Raw genomic sequence first — 27,096 nt, forward strand, 5'->3', positions numbered from 1 at the left:
TGGATTTACTTATGTTTTTACAAATCTAGGTCTTAAACATCTTTGCCATCATTTATAATGCAGACTTCATGCTGAGAAGAGCACTCGATACTGCCACCGAAGTTCTGTTGTCTGGTGTCGTTTTGTCAATTATGCTGATGCCAGGGACCATGGAACAGTGCCACTATTTCCAAGAGCATCAGCAAATCGAAAGATCTTCATGCAATGGTTGTTCTAGAAAAGTCTACTACATTGGTTTATGCTTTAAAAATAGTTACTACCAGAGTAGTAATTTTTCAGTCTGTCCATTAAAAGTTCAAGTGTATTATCGCATTTTTTAAGTTGTAAAAGGATGATGTACACATATCCTTAAACATAGTATATAAAAGCAACTACTCAATGGAGATTTATGTGATAAGATTACTCATGTAAATAAAATTATTTTTCTATGAATTAATAGTGCAATTTAAAACTGGAAGGCATTTTCTTTAAAAATGTATTCCCTATACCACTGAAATAAAAAAAAATCAAATGTAAAGCCCTGTAAAAAGTCATACCTTTTTCAATTAATAGGGACTTACAAAAATTTTATTGAACAGTTAGAATATTAAAACCCAACATATTTTTTTTAAATTTATGTGGGGTTCTTAATGAGTAGCAGGCAGCTTTATGTCTGCCACAAACCTTTGGTAAGTGTGATTTAAATGCAAATGTCATGTAGTAAGAGATCTTATATTTCTTTTAGAGACTAAGATTCAAGCAGTGTTTGCACTAGTGGCCTTTACATGCTAGCACCTTCTTTCACTGCCTCACTCATGTATGGAACTTCTATACATATGTAGACATAGTACTTATACATGGTATACACACACACACACACACACACACACACATACGCACATGCACATAGCACCATGGTATTCATCCATGGTACTTATATACATATAAATTAACTCTTATTGAAATAGTGTTAAAACTACAATATGGTTTTGTGTTATGATAAAATCTACATTATTCCCTGAACCTTGGCATATTCTGTACACAGCTCTGATTCATTTGACATTTGAGGACATCATAATCTTGACATTTTGAGCTTCTGGGGAAGTTCCTGTTACACTAAGAATTTTGGCGTGCTACTGTTCCAAAATAAGTGATTATTTTAGTTCCAGCAGATAGTCTGAATTTATAATGAAGAGGGTAAAAATCACCAATGCCACCCCCACCATCAAAATGATCTATACTTAAAAAATCCTACAGTCTTCTAAGTGATCAGCATACCCACTGACTTAGACCTTCGAGGATCCTCCCAGTTTCCAAGTTCTGCTTAGTCCTAGTCCAAATGACTACACTGTCGTCAAAGAGACCAGGTCTGGAATAGGTGTGCCCTGATGACAGGTTACGACAATGCCAGCTCCAAACAGGCCTCAATTTTTCCTGAAAGACACACTTTATATTATGACATTTTGGTACAACTAGAAAGGTGCCAAAATTAAATATATAATCAATTGCTTCTTAATCTATGTCCCCTGCCACTTTATTCTTAGCAGTTATTATAGTGTTTTATTTATAAAAATTTGTATGACTCCCTGCATAGACTCTAAGCCCATGCTAGGCGGGGATAATGATTCATTAATTACTATTCTCATTACCTGCATATAGAACAGTGACTGACACAGAGAATAATACAAATAAATGTTTGTCTTGTTTAAATAAATCAAATAAAAAGTATTTCTGTAATCAATCCACAGTCCATAATTGAGATGATTCTGTGCTGTTTAGAGTAGAGATGTCCAAAAAAGATGTCTACAGATTTATCAGTGTACTTATGTCAGAATCAAATACATTATTATAGATAGTTTATGAATCAGTACAATAGAAAATTATGGTCACGGACTATAACATTTAACTTTAGATATTTGCATTGCTAGGTCATGAAACACTAATACAATTTAATCTTGCATTTGCAATAAATCCCTAGATTCATGAAAGAATGACAAAACAATACGGAATTCAATTTTTCTGGCCATGTAGCTTTTAGAGCTTATATGAGTATGAATGACTCATATATCTCAAAACTATGAACTTATCAAACTCACCCTTGAAAACTGTTACAGGAATTGAGTGAGAAATAGAATTGTGCATTAAGATGCTATATGTAATTGAAAAATAGAAACAAGGAAAATAAAATTTGCAGCATATTGACACAAACCCACATTAAAACTATAAGACTGTCATTAAAAACACGTTTAAAAATCTGTAAACTATCAAAAAAATGTCCGCCTATAGCACAAACTATATCTATTGGCTTGGGGATAAAACACATCTAAAATTAAATTTCCCAAATTCAAATTAGGAATGTTATTCTGGTTTTAAGATTTGTACCATAGGCTGGAAAAATTATTTGAAAAATTATGCATTTAATTAGCTCAAAAATAATCGTTCTGAAACTGACAAAAAAAGAACCAGAAACAGTGAGTTTCAGCTAAATTTAAATGTTTATGTAGAACTTACCATAGCTACCAGCAAGTGCTTATTGTATAGTTGCTTGAATTAATGAAAAAATCTTTACTGGAAATAAGATCAATAGCTTAGAAAATACTGAGACAAAGCTTTAATAAGAAACAAAAAACCAGAAAGGTCTATTTCTTACTTCATTTTTCTTCCTCCTTTTGGAAATCTCGAAACTGTCTGAAGATTTGTCATATTTTAACATTTGACACACTTTGTTTCAGATGCATGAACAACATTATTTTACATCCTAGTGGGCAGAAGAGCAAGGGGTATCAGGTGTTAGCTAGCACAAAAGGAAATAGCCAAATGTGGAGGCATGTACCAGTGAAGACAGACTCGGCATAGGCATGAGGGTGAGATTAGACAGTGAGAATTTGCTCCAAGGAGCACCCATACCTGGTTTTTCTCTTGCAGGTCAATTTGTGACTTCTTGAAATCAGGACTTGGAGAGTTTGCACTTAATCTAATTTTCTTATCCAAGAGCTCTTCCATTTCTTTCATCTGGATCTTCAACCTTCTATTTTCTCTCTCCAGTCCCTGCTTTTCTGTTTCAAGTATTTCCCTCTTGTCCCATTCCGAGCTGTTTTCAGCTTGCAATCTCTCTAGCTACACACAGAAAACACAAAAAAGCAGCATGCAGCATTTGCAACTGCCAAAAGGTAACGCCACCGACAAACAGACTCCCATTAAGAAAGGTTCATGGATATGTCCATTGATATAATTTTAAAAAGAAAATTCTATTTGTTTGAAAACATGAGAAAAATACAAAAGTCTGAAGATCAGGCCAAACCGTAGATAAATAGACTTTTCCTCTTGGTTCATATAACTATCTCTACAGCCATATGGACCATATTTTTCAAATACATGTGTCAAGTGAAAAACTGCTGCTCTTGGGAACACATTAATCTCCACTCTCAACTGATGAACATTCTCAGTGGAGAAGACACAAAACCATTTTGTGGGCAATTTTGATTGGATATATTCCACTTATTCATTCACTCATTTATCTAGGGAATAGATAAATGCTATATATCTATCTTTCTATCTATCTGTCTGTCTATCTATCCATCCATCCATCTATCTATGCAACATTCGCAGTTGCCAAAAGGTAATGCAAAAGGTAATTTCATTTTGGCCAGGCGCGGTGGCTCACGCCTGTGATCCCAGCACTTTGGGAGGCCCAAGTGGGCGGATCACAAGGTCAGGAGATCAAGACCATCCTGGCTAACACGGTGAAACCTCGTCTCTACTAAAAATACAAAAAATTAGCCAGGCGTGGTGGTGGGCGCCTGTAGTCCCAGCTACTTGGGAGGCTGAGGCAGGAGAATGGCGGGAACCTGGGAGCTGGAGCTTGCAGTGAGCCGAGATCACGCCCAGCCTGGGCGACAGAGTGAGACTCCGTCTCAAAAAAAAAAAAAAAACGAAGAAAGAAAAGTAATTTAATTTTATATTGAAATACATATATATACTTTATAATTTTGTATTTTAAAATTTTACATTAAAATATTTTCAATGTGAAATTATATAAAATTGAAACAATACTACAAAGAAAATCTTATTGGGACACAGCCGTGCTTCACACTTTGCCTATAACTGCCTTCACACACAAAGGCTAAGTTAAACTGTTGAGAGAGAGACCATACAGGTAGTAAAGCCCTAAATAGTTACTTTGTGGTCCTTTACACTAAAGTTTTGTCTACCTCTGCCCTCTTCCCATGGTTTTCAACCAAGGCTGCATGGTATATCAACATGAGGAGATTTTTATAACCATCAATGACCAGAAGCCTACTTTAGAAATTCCGATTTAAGATAATTTTAACATCTCCTTTGGTTTTTATTATTTTAGTGTTTTTATGTTTTAAAGAGGCAGTATCAAATGTATTTATTTTCTGCAATTTTATTACATCTAAGTGCTCATTATGATGAGGTGCAATTATATTCATCTGCTATAATTTTTTTTTGTGGACATTGTAAGTAGAAGTGAATAGTAGCTTTTTTTTTGCTGTAAGTTATAGTCCTGAGCTATGCATTCTAATCTGACTTCACGATTTATCTTCTGGATAAGCTTAGTCAGGTAACTTCATCTACCCCAATGTGGACAATTTATCTAATCTGATGAGGTTTGTGAGAAGTGAAATTAATCAAGGTAATTAGAAAGCACTTTGTCTAGCAATGTAATACTTAAAGGAGCAACACTGTGGTAATATAAATTTTTTTTAAAAATGTATATTTCTCTCATATATTTGGGCATATGGACATCAATGTAATTTATTGCATATATCTATACAACAGAGTAACTCTTTACAGTAGAAAATCTATTAGAATCTCATCCTGGTTCCACCACTTACTCACTGTCTAATTCTGGACATTTATTGTCTTATTAAGTTTTCTTACTAGTAAAATTAGTATGGTACCATACATATAATACCATAAATACAATACCACAAATGCCACATTTGTGGTATTGTATGGACAGAAGAGGGTCAACTACTCAAAATTCCTTGCAAACTATTTAGGATGATTAAAGTATGAGGCATTTTAAAAATATCTCAAAAGGATAAACATTCTAAATTACTTGTTTTTACATTGTTAATTATAATGGCTTGATTGCAGCATACTTTATAATTATCATACTGTTATAAAATCTGTTGCTATGACATGTTAAATTCTAAAAACCCATCAACTTAGTCAACATTTAGAAAAATGTTACATTTCAAAAATATCCTTTATAATATCATAATAAATTATGATATAAAAGCCTAAAAACTGCTTTTTCATATATATATAATTGTACCATTATTGTAGAAAATGTTCTGTTCCCAAATCTAAGAGATGCTCTGGCTTCTAAAATGTAGGAAACCAAAATTACATTCTTGGCACATTTACCTATTATGTATAATAAACTAAGGGTCAAATTTTAGATGATGTAGTTTGACATTTGGGATGCTTGTTTGGGAATATGAGGTGAAAATATATCACAATTTAATTTAGTACATTACATTACTTTCATTGTTAAGATTAATACTTAAAGTTTCTATCATTGCCTCACTTGTCAGAATAAAAATAATAAAGTTGCCACAAAAAGGCAGCAACTTAGTAATGAAAAATTAATATAAGGAGAGCAAATGTATTTTTGGGCTAGGACAAATATGCTGTGTCAAGTCTTTGCAAACTTGTAGGATTCTTTTAAATGTTAAAATTAAATAAATTGATTTAACACTAAATAACAGATAACAAGTAGAACCAAGGTTTTAAATAAGTAATACATGGTCTGAATGAACAAATTTTAACTCTTAAGATTTTTTTTTAAGTAATGATTTTAGCAGTAGCAACAACAAAGCTTAAATAATGCCTTCTGATGTTTTACTATTTACAAATTTATCAAAACATACAAATTATTTGATAAATATATGCATATAACATATATTAAAAATTAAAAATCTTATAAAAATTATTAGCAGTTTTAGTTATTTTGTAAAACTGTTTCTTATCACATTATTCTTTTCCAAGAATCATATGAAAATCCACTAATTTAAAAAGCATTTAATTGCATGTACCTTAAAATGATAAATAAAAAATCAAGTAATATTTTAAGCTCTCAGAGTTTACCATAAAAAATTACAATAATTTTATCAAATGGAAATAGAATTCCATTGCTTTGCATCTGATGATGAAGAGAAACTCCTAAAATATTTTAATTCTTACTCAACTGTGAATTTTAACCATTAGTGTGTTCTAGCGTTAAATGAATTTCAGATAATGCAGAAATTACTGAAACATGTTTTCTGAAAATTTTAATGTAAAAGTACATTCTTTGTAGAGTAAGTACTAAAATATTTGTTCACTTAATGACATCAATTTCTTATTAAACACTGAGAAAAAGTACATAAATATCCAACACTATATTTACTGAATGAATATTTATTGAGCATATTTATGTATCAAGAAACAAAGAGGAACTGAATATATGACATTAAAAATGCAAATAGAATATGAGTAAAATTGGGCATCTTTTTACAAAGGAAAAAAATTGAGTATCATAGAACGGCCTGCAATAAATCAGGTAAAAGGAGAAGGTTGTTTGAGGAAATGATATTTAAGCTGCAACTTGAAGTTTAACAAGGCAGAAAAGCACAGCCAAGCCCAGACTGTACCAAGCACAGGAAGCAGGAAATATGTTTGAACACTGCAAGACCAAGAGGAGTCTGTCCAGTTATGGAAAGCTAGGATTTGGGGAGGACATGGTATAAAAGGAAATTGGGCAAACACAGACTGGTTCTAAAAAATAAGTATGAATAACAGAATCACTTGAGTTTCTCGTAAAAACTGTAGTATTGTGATTATTCCTAAGGATAAAATGTTGGATCATTTTCTAAACATAGCTATTTACTCATTCTTCAACTGTCATTGCTTGATATTGTTGAAAACATACCTAAAATTGTAATCATTAACAACAACTGGAATGCAAGCTTTATGAAGCCAGGACTGTGTCATTTTGCTCATAAGCCCAGCACCAGACACACACTGTATGTGTGCTCCATAAAAAACTGTTAAGTGAGAGAGAAAGCAGATAATGATGGTCTCCAGGAAAAATCCTTTCTGTATTTCAATGACAACAATTAGACACAAAGCAAAATTAAGACAGCACTCTAGAAAAATCCAGTTACTTGACTTACCATGACCTAACATGAAAAGGATTTCTCAGTACATTGACTCTGAGCTCTTACTGCTATTGTCAGAGCTGCTTTACATTTTATAGTAGTGAACACAGTGAGGCAGAGATGATTTTTAATAAAATAACCAACAGATGAGTCCCAATTCTCATTTAGACTGATTGCTTCAATTTGTGTTCTTTAAAACATAAGAAAACTTTTTCCTACAACCTAATGTTGTGAGGGAGAAAAGAAATCATTTAGGGAAAATATTTATTAACTTCCAAATTCAAGTCAAAAATGTCTAAAGTCATAAGTTTATTCTCTAAAGAAGAAAACATCAACAGCCACTTCAAATACAAAATAGTGTATTAACGTTTTCCTTAAGTTTTATCAAGATGACAATCACTTTTTAAATGGCCCTAATCAACTGAGAAAACTCCCAAAAGCATGCACTATATGTCACTTGGCAGGCCAGCGAAGAGTCACCTAACACCAATGTGGATGTTCCAGTAATCGATTTGCAAATATTCCGAATTTTGATTTCAGACAAGTTAGCCATAAAACCTCATTATATATACTGTGGTTTTGGAGGAAAGAAGGAAATGACAGAAAGCATTTCTGTTTCCTAGCAGTAAGAAATTATCACCCTTTATTGAGGCCCTAAGGTATCCTGGGTAAACAGTCATATAGATTATTTCCTATTCTTACAATGATTCCACAAATCATTTGACTGTGCTATGCATGAGGGAGCCGGGGTTCCAAGAGTAGAAGTCATTTTCCAGTTGGACAAGGAGTCCAAGCCATGGTTCACCTAAAGATCCTCTCTGGTTCTACTTCTGAGCTCAGAAACCAGTAAACAGGACCACATATCCACTTGCAATAGCAACTACCAGATTCTGAATCCTATATTGCATTATAGCAAAGGTTTCATTTATGATTTTGGTTTGGTTTTACATCTTTTAGGGTTTTTTTCCCTTTTTGTTCTGTCTCTGTCTAAGGCAAATTAATTCACAAGAGAGGCAATTTCTGTAGAATCACATTTAAAAGTCTGGCAACTCCATTTTAAATGAGTCCATATTATTGATATCACCCCTTGTATCCTTTACCAGTCTTCCTCTATGTCTTAGAATCACAAATAAGAATTGGAGGAACCCCTTCCTAAATGAAAATCTACTTCCAATCTGTCCATAGTTAAATATAGCCTAGGAATAGCTCAGTCTCTTTTTGACCAAGAGTCAACAGTACAATAAACGATTTTAGTGATGTGTAATGTCATACATATTTTAGTTGCTTTCTTTTTATTTAAAATACTTGGAGAATTTCTAAAAGTAAAAATTGCCTCACTAGTTTGAAACAAAATGTGTGCCAAAGTTAAATATAAAAGAAGAGAGTGGCCAAAATGCTATTTCAGATTAAACATGAATCAAAAGCAATGTAAGCATTTTTTAATACATCTATTTCTAAATAAGTCAGTACATATTAGAATGACAAGTGAAAATACATTTGTAAATACTTTGATTATGTTCCGGTAGAGAAAACTTACAGGCCGGGCGCGGTGGCTCAAGCCTGTAATCCCAGCACTTTGGGAGGCCGAGACGGGCGGATCACGAGGTCAGGAGATCGAGACCATCCTGGCTAATATGGTGAAACCCCGTCTCTACTAAAAAATACAAAAAACTAGCCGGGCGAGGTGGTGGGCGCCTGTAGTCCCAGCTACTCGGGAGGCTGAGGCAGGAGAATGGCGTGAACCCGGGAGGCGGAGCTTGCAGTGAGCTGAGATCCGGCCACTGCACTCCAGCCTGGGCGACAAAGCGAGACTCCGTCTCAAAAAAAAAAAGAAAAAAGAAAAAAGAAAACTTACAAACCTCACAAGTAAAATCTCTTAAGGGGATGCTTTGAACCCTAGATTTCACAACAACCATGCACTGCCTCAAAAGTTCTTAATGATCTTATAGAATTAATACTTTCCCCATTTCAATTAGAAGTAATAATCATCTATACATAACTTAGGAACTATGAAAACTAAACATAAAAATAAACATGTTACTGTTATCCCTGCAAAATGAGAAATGTTTCATGAAAGTATTCAAGCCCAACCAGAGAAAAGCCTCGATTTAAAACCAAAACAGGAAAAAGATACCCTTCTTTCACTCCCATGCCAAACACTGACATGCTACCACGGATTTCTTATAAAATCAAGGAAGTGTGAAGCTTTACAGGATGAGTGCTTACCAAATCTGAGAAGTGAAACACAATAGAGCTGGTAAAATGTAGATCTTGTTCCAGGGATAATAGGAACAAGGGGTTTATATAAAGCATCTATAATGGGACTTAATTTTACCAGGCACAAACTACACTCTCAAGCGTGCTCTATTATTAGGAAGAAATATGCAAACACACAATACTTAACAAGATCTGCATTGGAAAAATGAATGTATTATAATGGAATTGTAATTAAACATGCGAGGTAAGCGCTCTATTTGCAAAATCTCTCCTAGAAGTAATTTTAAAAGTAGACAAATTATCTTGGCACCGAAGCTGCCAAACAGGTATTCTCAAGGATTTCAATTGATCTCAGTATCCGAGAAACAAGAAACCTGCTGACACTGCCTAAAACAAGCTTTTCTGCTCAACCGAGAATATGCTTTGTGTTAATCCATATATTTGTTTTCTCTAAGGAATTAACAAGCATTATTTGTAGACACTCTGATGGTTCAGAAAAAAATAGCAACTTAGCTTCAATTATTAGCATTGAGTTGTAAAGAAGAAAAAATTTATATATAATTTAAAGGAGGAAAATAGTGGGATAAGAGATGGTAAAATGAATCAGAACTGGAGAATGATGCACAAAGAAAGAATAAAATTGTGACAAAGTATTAACCAGCACCCCTCTTAAATCATCATCTTTTATTCCACATCTGTGCTAAGAATGATTTAGCATAACCATTTTGTGTTTTATATATGTTGCTGTTCTAATATCTGGGTTTTTAGGGGGAAGTTGAATTTGCCAAAACAGATACATGGATGAACTCTTTGGAAAAAAAAAAATTGAAGACTAACAATTAGCTTTTTTGTAATTAAACCAGAATTACATATGCATTGACATTAAAATTTGATCACCTAGACAAAAGGATTACTCTTATAACTGGGTAAGCTAATTCTTTTTTTATTCATCTTTAAAGTCAGCAGTTTTAATTGGCCTCTCTATTCATCACTGAGTTATAATGACAACTGTGGTGATAGATCAACCGCCCATAAGTGTGTAACTTTGATTCTGGGCTGGTATTAATTATTCAGTTTATCTATCATTGGACAAATACTAGTGTTTATTATACATAGATACAGATATCCAGATATACATATTTTTGCCAGTGTATACACACAAAATTGATCTTATATCCAGCAATATCTCTAAACTCTCAGAAAATATATCTTGTAGATTATTTTGTGTTTTGTAAATAGATAATTGTATCATTTTTGATCATTGTAATTTTGTATCTTTCCAACTCTTGTAATTGTATTTATTTGTCTTCCTTTCTGGAAGTGGCTGGGACCTGAAGTAAAATATTAAACTGATAGCATGCTTCCAATCATTATTAAGTAAAACATTTGCTCTAAAATGTTGCTACTTGATACCAGATTTTAACAGTCCACTTTGATTGCTACTGTGTTAAAGTTTTTCCTTATAAGCATAAATTTAGTTTTGGCAAATGCTTTTTAAATAACATTTGAGATAACCATGCCATTGATTTTTGCTTTTAGTCTGTTTAATGTGATGATTTGCATAACAGATGTTCTAATGCTATAATATGTCTTCCACTACTGTGACAAAGCAATTTTTAATTACTAAATTTAAATTAATATTACTTGCACTTGATGAATGTATTTGCTACTAAATTTATCTGTGAAATTAACTGTAATTTTCCTTTCTTCTATTATCTTTCTTTGGATGCAGTAGTAGAGTTAAATTAACACATTGGAAAAAGTTGGAAAGTATTTCTGCTTTTCTCTTCTCTGGAAGATGTCCTTAAAAATTGGAATCATATATCCTAAATAGTACAGCTTGTGCATAAACTTTTCTGATACTGGAGTTTCACTGCAAGAAGAGTTTTCATTTATTATATTTTAATTTAATTACTTGCTGTTACAAATCCATTCAGCCTTTCTATTTCTAAAGTGTCATATTGGGTAAGCTATATTTTTCTGGTCAGTAATTTGTTTCATGTAAGGTTTCATTTTTATTAGCAGTGTCTCTTCATGGTGTTTCCTTATATTTGTAAATCTCTGCCTTATCAAAAGCTATGTCTACTTTTTATTACTAGTAATTTCTAATTATAGCTTCTTGATTAGTTAGTTATTTTTTCCAAAGAATTAACTTCTGGCTTTGCTATCTCTATTAAAGTTTTAAAAAATTATTTGATCAATTCCTAGTATTGTCATTCTTCTCTTCTTACTACACTTTTCTTCTGCCACTTTTTAACTTTTAAAGTAGAATATTAGCTTATTTGCTCTTTTGTCTTTGTTATTTTTGTTATTCTGGATACTCCAAGAAGCAATTCTACCACTCATTGTAGAAATGTAATAAATTTATTAGGGAGAATGCCTATGAGAAAAAAATGGAGAGGAAGACGAGAGGTGGGGAATAGTCAAACTGTGATGCAAGACTGGCTTTGAGTGAGGGAGAAGCAGTAAAGAAGGGAGGATGCTGTGAAGCCTCTGAGACCTCACTGCAGTCTAAGCAAAGTTATGCAAGACCCTTAGGGGTTTTTGAGTCAACATCAGTAGCCAGAGGAACTTCACACCTCCCAGGCACAGAGAGGTCAGTGTTAGGCTGGGAGCAGCCTGTGGAAAGCAAGATCTCATTTCCTGGTTTCAGAACGTAGCAATTGGGTTCTGACTTAACTATACTCCCTGTAATTGAGATATGAGAGGCATTGTCTAATGTCAGACACAGCTATTTCCTTATATACGTATTGATGTTATACCTATTTTTAAGCTTTGCAGTATCCCTCAAGATTTCAATGTTTTTATCTTTCAGTCTTAAATTACATTAAATTTATTTATTTGCTAGACTTATTTAGATGTCTGTTTTGTAATATCCAAATAAATTAGTTTCTTAATTTTTTGTAATCAATACAAAAACAGATGACTATGGCTATAAAATAGTATCCTTTGAAAACTGCATAGTTTAAAACATGAACACATACCAAATCTCAATCTCTCAACCCAACCTCCAAAGATCAAAACTGAAAAAAAAAAATAAAATTACTGGTAGCTGCAAACCTGTCAACATAATAAAGAGGCTTAGACTTATAGAATCTTGACAGATAGGTAAGAGGTGCAATAAATGTCTGAGGGCAGCAGAGCTTTCTCTGGAGACCACGGGGGAGCAGAGTCAGATAGGGATGGTGCAGAAGAGAAAACATACACTATGCTGGATGTCCTGTAAAGGTAGCCACATCACCTTAAGCAGGGAAATAACTGAGAACAGGTCTCAGACTTGGGGAGCCAGAACACAAGCTACTATCAGAAATGTAATAAAGGAGATTAGAAAGCCCAAGGGTAATTGTTTTCAGGTTTTTCAAGCTCATGAGTAGCACTCTAGATTGCAAGGGGTATCTTGGAAAGCAGGGGTGTCATTTAGAAACTTCCTGGAAAGGGACAGTAGGAAAGCAGGAAGTTGATATTAAGGGAATTATCAAAGAATCATAAGACAAATTTATTTTCATCCTCCCTACCCAAAAGCCTGAATTTTAAAAAAGTGTCCCTTCACTATATCGACAAAAGAGGGCACGCTACAACTAAGATATTAAGTACACAACTCAAAATTTTTATTATTCCACTTTCCCCCATAGAACCTACCTGTTATCACTTATTCTTGTTATCCCAGGAAAATCCTACCCAACTGTTATGGACTGAATTGTGTTCCCCCCAATATTTGTGTTTAGAAGTCTTATCCCCAGTGTGATTGTATTTGGAATTAGGCCCTATAAATACATAACAAAGGTTAAGAGGATTCATTAGGGTGGGGCCTTAATCCAATGGAACTGATGTCCTTACAAGAAAAGGAAGATGTACTAGAGATCCCTCTCTCCAAGTGAGCACAGAGGAAAGACCATGTAAGGACACAGTGTTCAGACCATACTAGACAATATTCACTATAACACCCTAAGAAAATTAATTCATGATTCTATAATGTTAAAGAGAGAAAAAGAGACAAAGAAAAAAAGAAAGAAAGAAAAACTACTGGGAAGGGCAGAGAAATGGTAGCTCAAAACTGTAAACAGATAGAATAACTTTTGCAACTACCAATTATAATAAATGTACATAAAGATCATCAGTGGGTTTCAGAATCACTAGATAAAGGGTTTCTGGAGAAAACGATACATTCAGGAATCAAAGCGTTCTACCACACACGACTTCCAATTTCAAAGTGAGTATGATATTGGAGAAAGCTGGCAGTCCACACCTTAACCAAGTGATTCTATTTAGCATGGGTAATAGCTGAACAACATGGCATTGTTTCTCTTAATATGAAGCATTAGGAAATCCATGGAGATGTTATATATTATCCTTACTAAAAATACGTTAACCTGAGTCTAGTCTGTCGATCAGTGGTGTTCAACCATGATGATTTTGTCCTGAGAAGACATTTAGCAAAGTCTGAAGATGATTTTAGTTGTCACATCTGAAGAAGTACTACTGGCATCTGGTGGGTAGAAACCAGGAGTACTGCTAAACATCCTACAATGTACAGGGCGGCACCCCACAAAATGTCAATAGTGCCAAGGGGGAGAAATCCTGCTCTAGACTTAATTCTTGTTTGCAGGAAATACAGAACATAGAAGAATAAAGGATACCATTAACAATCAATTAGACCAATACAGAATATAGCATATTGTACCACTGAACCTATCTGATTGTTTAAAACACCACTTTCAGGGGAAATAATGAGAGAATCTATTCTAAACTAAAAGCAATTAGGAAGATATAACAGCAGACGCATTAACAAAACTAGACTGGAGGCTGCTTTACAATAATGCCTATAAAAGACATTCTAGGAAAAAGCTAATTTATGAATTAGCTATTGATAATATTAATAATTTATTAATTTATTCAGTTTGAACATTATGATCATGTAGGTAAATGCCATTATTCTAGGGAGATGCACGTTAACACGTTTGAGACAGGCATCATGATGACTGCCCCATGTGTTGAAATAGTATACCTACAACAGACAATAACCTTAAAAGATAAAAGATAGTGCTGATTTTAACATTTATTAAAGTTAGAAATATACTTTTTTAAAGAACATAGATAAAGAAAAACATATTGCAATAGTAGCCCATGTAGGAAATGGTATGGAAAAAATATGCAGAAAATATAAAATGAATGATTGAGCACAAAGAGAAAGGCTTTGTAGAAACCAGTGGTGATCGTGTGCCATAAACTAAAGCAGATTGCCTAAGAAAGTTGTCTGTGTCTGGGTGCTAAATAAGTAAAAAGTAAACCTATTTATTAAACATAAATATGAACGTATGCCTTGGGTATTAAGATATCACCATCACTCCCAGGGTCCTGCTTGCAGAATTTTATTTATACTCTGGCACAGATAGACAAGTTCTAGATAAAACATGTTTTCCCACTGCACACTATAAATATGTATTGATTTTGATGTTTCAAGCTTGTATTTACCTGGTAAGGTTAAAACTTCAGGACGCGGGAAAAAAAATATTGTGTTAGTTGTGACATCAGCATTAAAGGTACACTTGAGTGAAGATTTACATCCGTAGCCTAAGTTTTCTCTTCTAGGAGTGGAAAAACATTTTGCAAGTGCGGGTTAGTTGAAAGGATCGATGACTCAAATATGTCAGTGAGCCAAAGTCCAACACGGACATTTGTCCAAATTCAAAAACAAATGTCAATGCCTATGAATCGATTACATAAGACTCTTCAGCTCACCTGACCTTTTTACAGAAAGGTTCTTAACATTTATGGCAGAGGATAGGATTTCCCAAACGATTAGATAAAGGTCAGAGTATACACTTGAGTGTCGTTTGAAATTTAGTTTTCAATAATTATGTATGATCAGAATTCAAAACCATTTGTAGTGAAAATTTTAAGTGGCTCTTGTCTAGAACCTGGCATATATCCTTTGAGCTTCCTATTAGGCTTGCTTTTACCTCAATGCTCCACCTCACTGCTGCGCTCCGCATTCTCTCACCTCCACAAAGTAAAATCGATGGGAGAAGGAAGAATCTCCTTCCCTCTCTTGCCAGCAGTCCTAGTGTCAAATAAAGGAGTAGGTTAAAATGACAACTGCTTCTACTCAACCTAGATTAATGGATAGAGCATACATGAGGAAAAGCCTTTGTGGGGGCCAAGATGTTTAACTATAAAAAGAGGAAATATAGAATGAGTATTGAAAAATTTCAGGACCTAGAAGCTAAAAAAGCAGTGGTCAGGACTGTGGGATTGTCTTATAAGTCATTGGTACTGAAATAAGTAAAGAAAGGCTTGAACTCTAAATGTCAAGCAAACGACTAGCTTCTGAGAGCACATTATTAAAGGAGTATAGAATCACTTTGCTGGGGTCCATTGAAATGAGTGAATGTCAAACTAGATACATGGAGTAAACACCAACATTATTAAGCAAGGCAGTAGAAAGTATATGGTAAAGGATTCCTTTGACCAATTAAAATGGTTACTATGTAGTCAGTGACAAGATTTAATGAAATCTTTTCTAGAACAAAAATTTCAATGGACTCAGAAAAAAAAGTGCATTCACTCTATTTGAAAAACAAACATTGAACATATAAAATGATTCATTATCTTCACAATATATCAAGAATATTTTTAAGCTTATAAAATAATTTAGGTTTCTACTTAAGGAATTTCAATTGAAGATTTCTTCCATGTTAAAATTGAGTTCAACAATAGGTTCAAGATCACTTTTTTGTTGCTGTTAATATCCAAATACTTCATCTTCCAAATAAATAGGTGGCATTTACTGAAAATTTAATGGTTGTATGTAATTTATAAATCATCACCCTGATTTTAATGTGAAGGCCTATTATCTCCATACCATGGCTGAACATAATATATAGTATTATTTGTCCTATTATATATCGTTTCATTAATTATAATGTCTATTATTTTTGAGAATGTCTAGTGAGATAAGCACAGTCTTAAGCTGTTTGCCTTTGTTAATTCACTTACGCTTCTTTTATTTATATTTTATATATTCTCCCAAAGTTCTGGGATTACAGGAGTGAGCCACTGCCCCTGGCCAGGTATTCCATCTTAACATTGTGAAAAAATATATATATATTTACAGGTGACCAATGTGGTACACTATAATTGCATTTATTTTGCTATTATAATTTTATGTTTCCTGAAGTTATGAAGTGCCTCATAGTTTCTTGCTTAGTTTTCAATGTAGTTACTAATCTGGAACATTTCAATGGAAGTATACATTTCCTAGAAATACTGACATACCCAGAACATAATATGAGTGTCACTTCTGTTTTATTTTGAGACATCTTTTACCTGGAATCAACCTGCATCATAATCCTGGAAATATTCTTGAAGTCTTTTCTATTTAGTTCTACTTCGTAATTCATGTTTCCTATGTCATTTTGCGAACTGCAAAGAGGTTACAACAGTTGATAATTTTTGGAGATTTGATAGATCTTATAATGAATTATTCTAATCTATATTATTATTGTAAATTGAGTCTGTGTAGAATTCTAAGATGTAAATCACTTTCTTCAGAATTTTAAACATTTACCTACATTGTTTTATAATTTCTGGAGTTGCTTGTTGAGAAGTCTGATAATTTTTCTGATTTCTGATTATCTATATGTGCTCATTTATTTATCACTGCTTCCTTTCAGGCAATTTATTGTATTCCAGTGTTATGAACTTTAATGAAATGAACTTTGCTCTGTCTTTTTGGTATTATTATGCTACTTACTTGGATGGATATATTCATCTAAACCATCATGACCTTCATTTGGAAGAATTTTGTTTTTCTAATTCTCTCGCTTGTAAACTTCTTTTTTAAGGATCTCTTAATTTGGGGGACTAACTGCTAAATTAATGTTTAAGAAACTCCCTTTTTTATTACATCCTTGTCTTTGTGGTTTACTTTCTGGGTGACTCATTCAACTTTCAACTCCAAATTATATATTTAATTTTCCTTTGTGCTATCATGTATCCATGTCCTAAGAGCAGTATTTTTGTCTTCTCCATGTTACATTTTATGTAACATTTTGTTATTATTTTGAGGGTATTTTGAGGGTAATCAGTGTTTTTGCTCTTCGGATATTAGATGTAGGGCTTTTAATCTACTTCTGCTGCCAGAATTATTTTTTAAAAATAAATTGCATTGTATATATTGTATGCTACATGGTGTTATAATGTACATAGAGAGTGGCAAGGCTACTGTAGTTAAGCAAATTAGCATATCCATCACCTCACACAGTTACCTATTTTTTGTTCATTTATTTTGTGGCAAGAACAGTTAAAATGTATAGCTACATTCCAAACACTGGGATTGAAGAGAAAGTAGGAAGCAGTATCTATATTTAATTTTCCAGATGTAAAAAGTTAATTCTCCTCTTTGGCTCCTCTTGAAAATGTGGCAATCCTTTTATTGTGTTTGTAAAGGTAAGTAATTCTGTATACGAGGTAGTGAGAAAAAACATTTAAATGAAATATGAGCCTGGAATAATAGTTACATTCTTGGTTTATTTAGGAGCTAAAATGAATAAATTGGTTACATGTCTACAATAACTTAACCCAGTTTCTATCAAACATGATCATATATCACTCTAGAATCTAGAAATAAATCAATGGATAGTGTAGGAAATAATCAATCCTTTTAAATGTGGAGACTGATGTGAAGGGGAAAACATAGGGATATTTTATTAAAACTATCAGTTGTCACTGGCTTTGCTCGTTTCTTTGTCAGGTTTTGGGCTTGAAGTGAATGAGAAGTATCAAGACTTCCTTAGGAGAAGGAACATGTTGCTAAAGTCATTGCAAGAAAAGAGATTGGATTCTCTGACACAGATCATCTCTCATTTTATTTCTCAAAGCTATAAGGCATTATTGCATACTGTCTGAGTGTTAACAATAATTGTCTTGTTTGTTTATTTATTTATTTATATTTTCATTCGTGTGGCTAAAGTGCAGCATGCAAAGTCAGCTTTTGCAATGCAAATTATCATTGGCTCTTTAAGGACATTTGATTTTTAAAATCTTATTAAAACAATAGTTAAAATATTTAAAAAATATTTTTAAAAAGAAGTGTTCCTATTATTATTTAGCCGCATTATATCAAAAGATGTATTATAACTCCTTTTGCTTGATGTATGTGTTTTTGCTTAGGAGTCTAGCATCGGAGAATTATATTCTCAAAAATGTACAAATAAATTTATAACAATACAAAGAACAAATACATAAAATGTTTAGTTAATTTTTGGTGGTGTAAAGCAGCATCACATAGTGGTCAAGGGTGTGAGGTTTAATGAGAGAGAGAGAGAGACAGAGAGAGAATGGGAAAGGTAAATTATAAGGAATTGGCTCATGTAATCATAGAAGCTAAGTCCCAAGATTTGCAGACAGCAAGCTGGAAACTCAAGATGTTCTGATGTTTCAGTCCAAATCCAAAGGTTAGAGCAGATCAAGGCTCCAGCTCAAGCAGTTAGGCATCAGTAGTTCCCTTGTTCTCAGCCTTTTTGTTCTATTTAGGTCTTCAATTGTTTGGATGAAATCTACCCACATTAGGGAAGGCAATCTACTTTACTCAGTGCACCCATGCAAGTGTTAACTGCATCCCGAAGCATCCTCACAGACACACCCCACACCCAGAATAATATTTGGACAAATGTCTGGGCACCCTATGGCCTAGCCAAGCTGACACAAAAAATTAACCATCACATTATCTTATAAAATTGATATGTTGATTAAATGAAATCTAATGTTTTAAGTCCTTACAAGGCACATGAGACCTACAAAGTATTCATAAACATTAGCTCTAAATATCTAGTGATACTCAATCTGAACAGAGTATTTTAATAGATCTTTATGCATCTTTCATTAATTCTCAGTATTTAAGACAAGGATGTACATATTAAATAGTTTTGCTTCTTTGAAGGGAAAGCTTCTTGGCCTAATTCTTTTTCCTTTCATCCCTGTTCATCTCCAAATGACATCTTCCACTCATTGGTTAATAAAATAATTGCAAAGCATAATTGTTTTGATTTATCACTGGTCTGAGTTATTTCTTCAGTAAAGCAATTATTGTCTTGGTGATTTCTAGAAAGCCTAAAATCAGAGACTCAAATATGAACAGAAGATACTTTTTCTATTTTTCAGGGCACTTGAATCATTGCTAACTACACAGAAAGAAATGCCTCAACCTATAAAACCCAATTCCAGAACAGTTGTTTTGAACTCGAACAGATCAATACTGAAAATAAAAACCAATACGGTGCATCACTGTTAGAAATAATTGTTCCAATAACTACTTGTGACTACTAGGATTAAAAAGTACATCAAGCAATGTTTTACTAATGCATACATTTATGGAAGCTATTTAATTAACAACATTTTCTACTGCTTAAATATTCAAATGCAGGAGAATTTCTAATAGTATTTGAGAGAAACAATTTACTCCATTAAAGAAGTAACTCAATTCAACAAAAGGTTTAGAGGACAGTGAATTTCTCCAATTCACCCCAAAAGTAGAGTTGTTATATGAAAATGGGGCTTATCTTCATGACTTAGTTGCCCAGTCACTAGTTTTCTTGATAGTTCTGTCCTTCAAATAATTACACTTGCCAGTCTATACTTGTGACTGTCTTAGTCCATTCAGGCTACAAAATATCATAACCTGGGTAGCTTATAAACAGTAGAAATTTATTTCTCACAGTTCTGGAGCCTGGAATCCGAGATTAAGTTGCCAGTAGATTTTGTATCTGGTGAGGACCTGCTTTCTGGTTCATAGACAGCGCCTTCTCCCTATGTATTCACATGGTACAGGCTTGAGCTAGCTGTCTGGGGTCTCTTTTTTAATGGCATTAATTCTAATTGTCCTTATAACCTAATCAACTCCTAAAGGTCCCACCTCCTAAAACCATCACCTTGGAAGTCAGGATGTCAGTTTGGGAAACACACAGCCATTCAGACCATACTAGTGACCAACATGTTTTAAGTGCATCAAACGTAGTCATATCTAGGCCGGGCATGGTGGCTCATGCCTGTAATCCCAGCACTTTGGGAGGCTGAGACAAGTGGATCACTTGTTTTAGGAGTTCAGGACCAGCCTGGCCAACATGGTGAGACCCCTGTCTCTATTAAAAACAAAAAATGCAAAAATTAGCCAGGCCTAGTGGTGTGCACCTGTCGTCCCAGCTACTTGGGAGACTGAGGTGAAAGAGTTGCCTGAGCCCAGGAGGCAGAGGTTGCAGTGAGCCCAGATTGTGCCACTGTACTCCAGCTTAGGTGACAGAGTGAGATCCCATCTCAAAACAAACAAACAAAAAAGGAGTCAAATATAGAAGAAAACATATTCCAAATGAATATAGACAGCTTTGCCCTTCCTCCATTCTTATTTTACTTTTTCTTTTGACCTTCTAGAAAGTTAAAATAGAAAGTTCTCTTTTTTGATATGTGCTTTGTCCTTATCTTTCCCTCATTCATTCAGCTAATGGCCATTGTTTGAGCGATTGTGAGCCACGCACTATTGCAGAATGAAGCTAAGAACTCCACCACCTAAACTGTCAGGCCCTTTCCTTCCCTTTTTATGCCATACTCATATTAACCAGGGATTTCAGCAGAAGAGAAATGTAATTGTTTGTTTGATTTAAGGCATATGTTTTCAGAAGGTGTCAGTTCATAGGAAAACATGTTTTCTAAGAAAAGCATTTGATGATAATGATGGAAAGGTTCTAAGTCAATGACCTCTCGTGTAAAACAGAAAATTTCTCTCTACTGGAAATCAGAATCCTTGTTAAACACAACCATAAGAGTGTTAGTAAAGCAGTTTTGGATTGGAAGCATTTGAGAGTAACAATTGATATGATGACATAAAAGAAATTAGCATTAGTGTAGATTTGCTAAGTTGACTTGTGACCTCATGGGAAGCAGTAAATAGGGTCTTAGAAGAATTGCACAGAACTTACAGGAAAAGTTCAAATGTATGTGTTTGTGTCCTAAGGAAGATAAGAGCTGGAGGACATCATATTAAAGATCTCAAGTAGCTTGAAGGTGTCGAACACTAGATGTGTTGAGATTGGCACTAAAATGTGCACAGTTTCCAAAGAAGGGAGGTGGGCTATTCCTAAGACACGCTAATATTTACAGTTGTAATTGATACAGTCCCTTCTTTTCCCACTCACATCACAATCATCATTGAGCTCTTCTCTATGTAATAGAAGACAGCAAGAAACTTGAAGGTGGCAAAAAAAACCTCAGATTGTAATTTAATCGTCAACCCAAGTTAGCTTGAAATCTTTTCAGAAGATGTAGCTACTAAGAAAAGCTACTACTGATGTGCTATCAAAGATTATTTTCAGTATTTTATTTTGAACTATATAGTTTAAATGTTTTGAAAGAAATACCTGTTACTCAAGGCGCCTAATATTTCCTGAATAAATGATAACAGGCTTTCACTGGTTATTCAACCTTCTATTTATCAGATTTCTATAAATGCAGAATAAGTAACAGTTTTATTCTTGAAAAAATTGAATATTTAGACTTGTATTTATCTAAATGACCAGAAAGTATATTTAACTGTGACAGCTTGATTCTGTTTTCCCAGACTGTTATTTTTCTCCAATGGTTTATTCATATCAAGTCTTATTTTATATATTCTGTTTCCTGAGTTTTGTCAATATAAACCCAGAATGTTTAAATCTATATCACTAACAGACTTCTGAATTAACCTGCTTGCATTCCTCAATATCCTGCTCCAAAATCATATAACCATTTCTAATATATTCATCATATTCTCAGTAATTGAAATCTCTTTGCTAGAACATGTAAAGTCAATAAGAGGAATGGAGATACAGGAGATTTAAATCAATTCAGATCAACACTTACTGTGGCAATCTCTAAAAATTAAATTATGACACCGGAGTTCTAATTATACAATATCCTTCATGTCAAAGATAAGGCTATTTAACTATGTCAGTAAATAAAATATCTGGTATTTTATCTAAAATTTCTGACTAGGTCAATCCCCCTAGCCTCATTCACATTTGCTGTATAGCTCCCAAACTGTTGACAACTTACACTAAAAGGTATGATCTCTGATGAATACTGTACCCCTCGCTGAAGGCTGTTCTCTGAAGGCAAGTCCATTTCACGTCCCACACCATTGAGTTACCAGAACACAGCATAGCAGATACCATACAATATTTGCAGAACTAAAGATTAAATTTATAATTTAAGAAAACATCCTGAAAATATTTTTATTTTCATTTTTAGCACAAAACCAAAACATTTTTCTTCCCTCTGCATACCTTAAAAACATCTAGTGGTGAATTGCTCCCAGTCAGAACATACTGCTCTTCCAGTGATCAAAATACCCCCAAAATCAACACACTTTCTGATATCTACACTAATGTTAGAAGAAAAGGAGAAGTGTTTCCTTCTTTGTCAATATTCCCATGTACCACCCTTTCCTACAACATTTTCTCTAAATTCTGCAGCGTCGTCCCTTCTTACATGCTACCGCCCTTTTCAGATATTGTTCTTACCTTCTTTTTTTTGTTTGTTTTGTGTTTTTTGTCTTGCTCCGTCACCCAGGCTGGAGTACACTGGCATGATCTTAGCTCACTGCAACCTCTGCCTCCCAAGTTCAAGCGATTCTCCTGCCTCAGCCTCCTGAGTAGCTTGGATTACAGGGGTCCCCCAACATGCCTAGATAATTTTCATATTTTTATTAGAGACAGGGTTTCACCATGTGACAGGGTTCATCATGGTCTCGAACTCCTGAGCTCAGGGAATCCACCCACCTTGCCCTCCCAAAATGCTGGGATTACAGGTGTGAGCCACCACGCCCAGCCTTGTTCTTACCTTTCTACCTGGCTCTTCACTTTGCCTGGCTAACTGCTCTTCACCTTACCCATCTCATTCACTATATCTCCTCTTTATCCCCACACAAATAACTGTGCTTCACCTGTAAGGCTATATAACGTATTGCATTTAATTGACTTGGATTGTTTGTGTCTGTGGCCATCAATACATCACTTTGTAGAATCTTTAGTGCTTAACATGGGAGATTGTTGATTAATATTTGTGGAGTAAATAATTGGGTTGTATAATGAATGAACATATGAACTTATTTTTGTTGTCATTTGGTTTCGTTTTTTACTTCACTATTACTGCATTTTACCTATTCAGACAGAATCTAATTGACTTTCACATGGAGAAAGAACCTTTCTAAGCCCCCATAGATAATACAATCTTCCTGGGTGTGAAAAAAATTGTGTAACAAAATACTTATGTTTTATCTTGCATAAGCAAAATAAATAGGGTTGCTTATATAATCACTACTTAAAAATTTCAAAAAAAATTAGGATGTTTGAATTAAATTTTCATTTTTGGCTGTCGATTCATAGGCAGTTGAAAGAAAAGATAAATTCCATGTGCCTTTTACCCTGAGCCCTCCAATGGTAAAAGCCATATGAAATTTATAGTTGGGACCCAAGAGACCTGGATCTAAGTTCTTATCCTAGTATTGATTGAGTGCCTACTATTGTGTACAATTTTTAGTACTTTACAGTTATGAATGAATGGATCCTTTAGATAGGCTGTTAAACAGCAGTACATTAGTACAATACCAAAGTCAGACATTGACAATTATGCAAAGAATTTGACACAGTGAAATGCAGAATGCTTCCATCACCACAAGGATGCATCATGTGGCTGTTTTTTAGCCACAGCACCCACTCCCTTCACTCTTGTATTCCTGAAAAACATTAATAGGTTCTTCATTTCTAAATGCTGAATATATATATGATTATATGTAATCATATATACAAATAAATCATGTATATATAAATAAATCATATATATACATAATCATGGGCTCTGTAGTCTTTAGGGATATTTTTCACTCACAATACTTCAAGAGATTCACCCAGATGGTTGCATGTATCAAGAGTTCATTCTGTTTTGTTGCTGAGAAGTAGTTCAAAGTATGGATGTAATTGCTTGTTTAATTATTCACCCCATGAAGATCACCTGTGTTGTTTCTAAGTTTTGGCATTTACGTATAAAATACTCAAGATTTACCTATAAGTTTTGTGTGAATATAAGCTTCTATTTTTATGAAGTAAATACCTAGGAGTCCAATTGCTTGATCATATGGTAGCTGCAATTTTGAAGACTGTCAAACTGTTTTCCAATGTGATTGTATCATTTTACATTCCCTCTAGCAATAGGTGAGTAATTCAATAGCTGTGCTATTACCACCATTTAGTATTGTCGCTATTTTGATTTTAGCCATTCTGATAGGTGTATAGTTTTGTACCATCGTGGTTTTAATTTCCATTTTCCTGATGACTAATATGTTGAACACCTTTTCATATGCTTATTTACCAAAGACAATTTATCTTAGTTTTCCTCATCAGAGAATGATCTGAAAGATATTTTCACTGGATATAGTATTTTGAGTTGACAGCTCTTTTAGAACCTAAATAATTGTATGTCACTTCTTTCTGACTTCCAGAGTTTCTGATGTGATAAGCCCTGTTATTTGGATTTTTTCCCCTGTGTATATACTGTAATTTACCTTTTAGGTGCTGTTAAGATTATTTTTTCTTATTTTCCATAAGTTTGACTATGATGTGTCTTAATATCAGCTTTTTCGGGTTTATGCTGTCTGGGATTCACTAAAATTCTTGACTCTAGATTTGACCCTTTCATTTGAAAGTTGGGAAGTTTTCATCTATTTTTTAGTACTGTCAGTCCTACACTATTTTTCCTCTCACACTGGCCTCAAATTACATGAATGTAATTTTTTTTTATCACCCCACAGGTCTCTGAGACTTTACTTTTAAAATTCAGCCTATTTTCTTTATCTCATTCAGATAGGATAATTTCCATTCATTTATCTTCAAGTTCACTGACTCTTTCCTCTGTCTTCTGCATTCAGAAGTTGTTTTTTTAAATTCAGTTCATTTTTCAGTTTTAATTTTTCCATTTGTTCCTTCTTTGCATTTTTTTAATTGCTGAGACCTTCTATTTCTTTAATGAAAATTCCTATTTTTTATTTGTTTCATGCATATGCACAATTGCTCACTAAAGTATTTTAATGATGCCCTCTCTAAGATCCTTCCCAAATAATTAACACATCTTTATCATTTCAGTGTTGGCATCTATCAATTTTTTTCTTTCATTCACTTCAAACTATTGTGGTTCTAGGTATGATGAGTAATATCCAATTGTATCCTGGATACTTTGTGAAATATGTCATGAGATTTGGATTTTATCTAACATTGTGTTTTGGGTGGGTTCTTATGAAACCACAATTGAGAGTGAAAGGATAGCATTGTCTTGTTACTTCCAGATGTATGTAGAAGTCCAGGTTCTACAGCTGGCCTTAGCTAACAGGCATGGGGTGGGGCCACAGTGTTCTGTGATTTGGGCTGGATTCAAGCATTATTGTCCTAAAAGTTTTCGTCTTGCTACATTGACTCTTAGTACGTTGGCTAGAGCAAGCAGACTTAGGTTGTGTTTCATTTTAGGTATTTTTGTGTGTTTATCTGTACCTATTGGTGTTTCCAGATTTCTGGCTTCTTCAGTTCTAATTTTGGAATATATGTGACAAAAACCCAGAAAACTCAACAGCATGCCATTTCTCAATTCTCAGGTCCCCTGGGTGATATACCTCTTCTCTCCAACTTTGAGTCTTTTTCAATATTTGCTTTACACATAATATTCAGAGATTTTAGTCTTACTTAGTGAGAATGTAAATTGATACAATTTTTCTAATAGAACACTTGGAAATGTGTAAAAGAAGATTTAAAAAATAAATATTCCAATGACCAAGCCACACTATTTTCTAGGAATATATCATAAGCCATTTTTAAATATCCAGTGATTTATATACATATGCATACTCACTGTAGTGCTGATTATATATCTAAAAATAATAAACTAATTTTTTAAATAAGTTATTAAATTTAATTAAATTATAGTACTTTTATGTAAACATAAGTAGTTGTGACACATTTATATAAACAAGTTGCAAAAGAACATATTTCTATACAATATTTGTTTAGCATCTGCATGATACTAACATGGTAGATATATGTTATTATGCATTTGTCAAAAGCCATAGAATGTACAACACAGAGTGAACCTTAATGTAAACTATGACTGTGGTTGATAATGTCTCAGTTTGTTTCTCAGTTATAACAAACAAACATGCAGCACTGATGAAGGATGTTGGTTGTGGAGGAGTCTCTGGGGGAAAGGGGAAGTATGTGCAAACTGTCTACTTTCTGCTCAATTTTGCTGTGAACCTAAAACTTGTCTTAAAAAAAAGTGTATACATAATGTTCTTGGCTTTTGAGGAGAGTTATAATAAATATCTAGATGTGCCTTCCTCCTTTTTTGCCGTTAACTATTAAATAAGCTTTTATACAACATGTTGTACAATGTTTAATGAAAGATGATTCTCAGAGCTGAGGGTCAAGAAAAAGAGGTATCTATCCTGATCATTTGTTTCCTCTTAGAAAACAAAAGTTACGAACGCCACCAATTTTTCTCTTCGACTTAACGAAGATTTGTATTCAGCAGTTCAGCCTTTCTCATAATGGACCTCTTGATATATGCCATCTCACCCCAACACCACTTTTAGGACTCAAAGAAGAGCTGTCATGGGATGGCATTGATGTAATGAGGAAGAACACAGGGAGTATATAATTCT

At 33.9% G+C, this 27,096-nt stretch overlaps 1 protein-coding gene across 6 annotated transcripts in view; it reads right to left on the minus strand.

Annotated features, from left to right (window-relative positions):
• CCDC102B (coiled-coil domain containing 102B) overlaps positions 1 to 27,096 on the minus strand; it is a 298,146-nt gene that overhangs the window by 189,833 nt on the left and 81,217 nt on the right. For 4 of the 6 annotated variants that reach the window (XM_045378146.3, XM_074022343.1, XM_005586486.4 and 1 more), the window contains exon 6: positions 2,887 to 3,096. The exons of the other annotated variants lie outside the window; for them this stretch is intronic. In XM_045378146.3, coding sequence (XP_045234081.2) covers positions 2,887 to 3,096 — 210 coding nt within the window. The remainder of the gene's footprint in view (positions 1 to 2,886; positions 3,097 to 27,096) is intronic. 6 annotated transcript variants of the gene reach the window in all.

This window comes from Macaca fascicularis, chromosome 18, assembly GCF_037993035.2.
Source record: "Macaca fascicularis isolate 582-1 chromosome 18, T2T-MFA8v1.1".
NCBI classification, from domain to species: domain Eukaryota; kingdom Metazoa; phylum Chordata; class Mammalia; order Primates; family Cercopithecidae; genus Macaca; species Macaca fascicularis.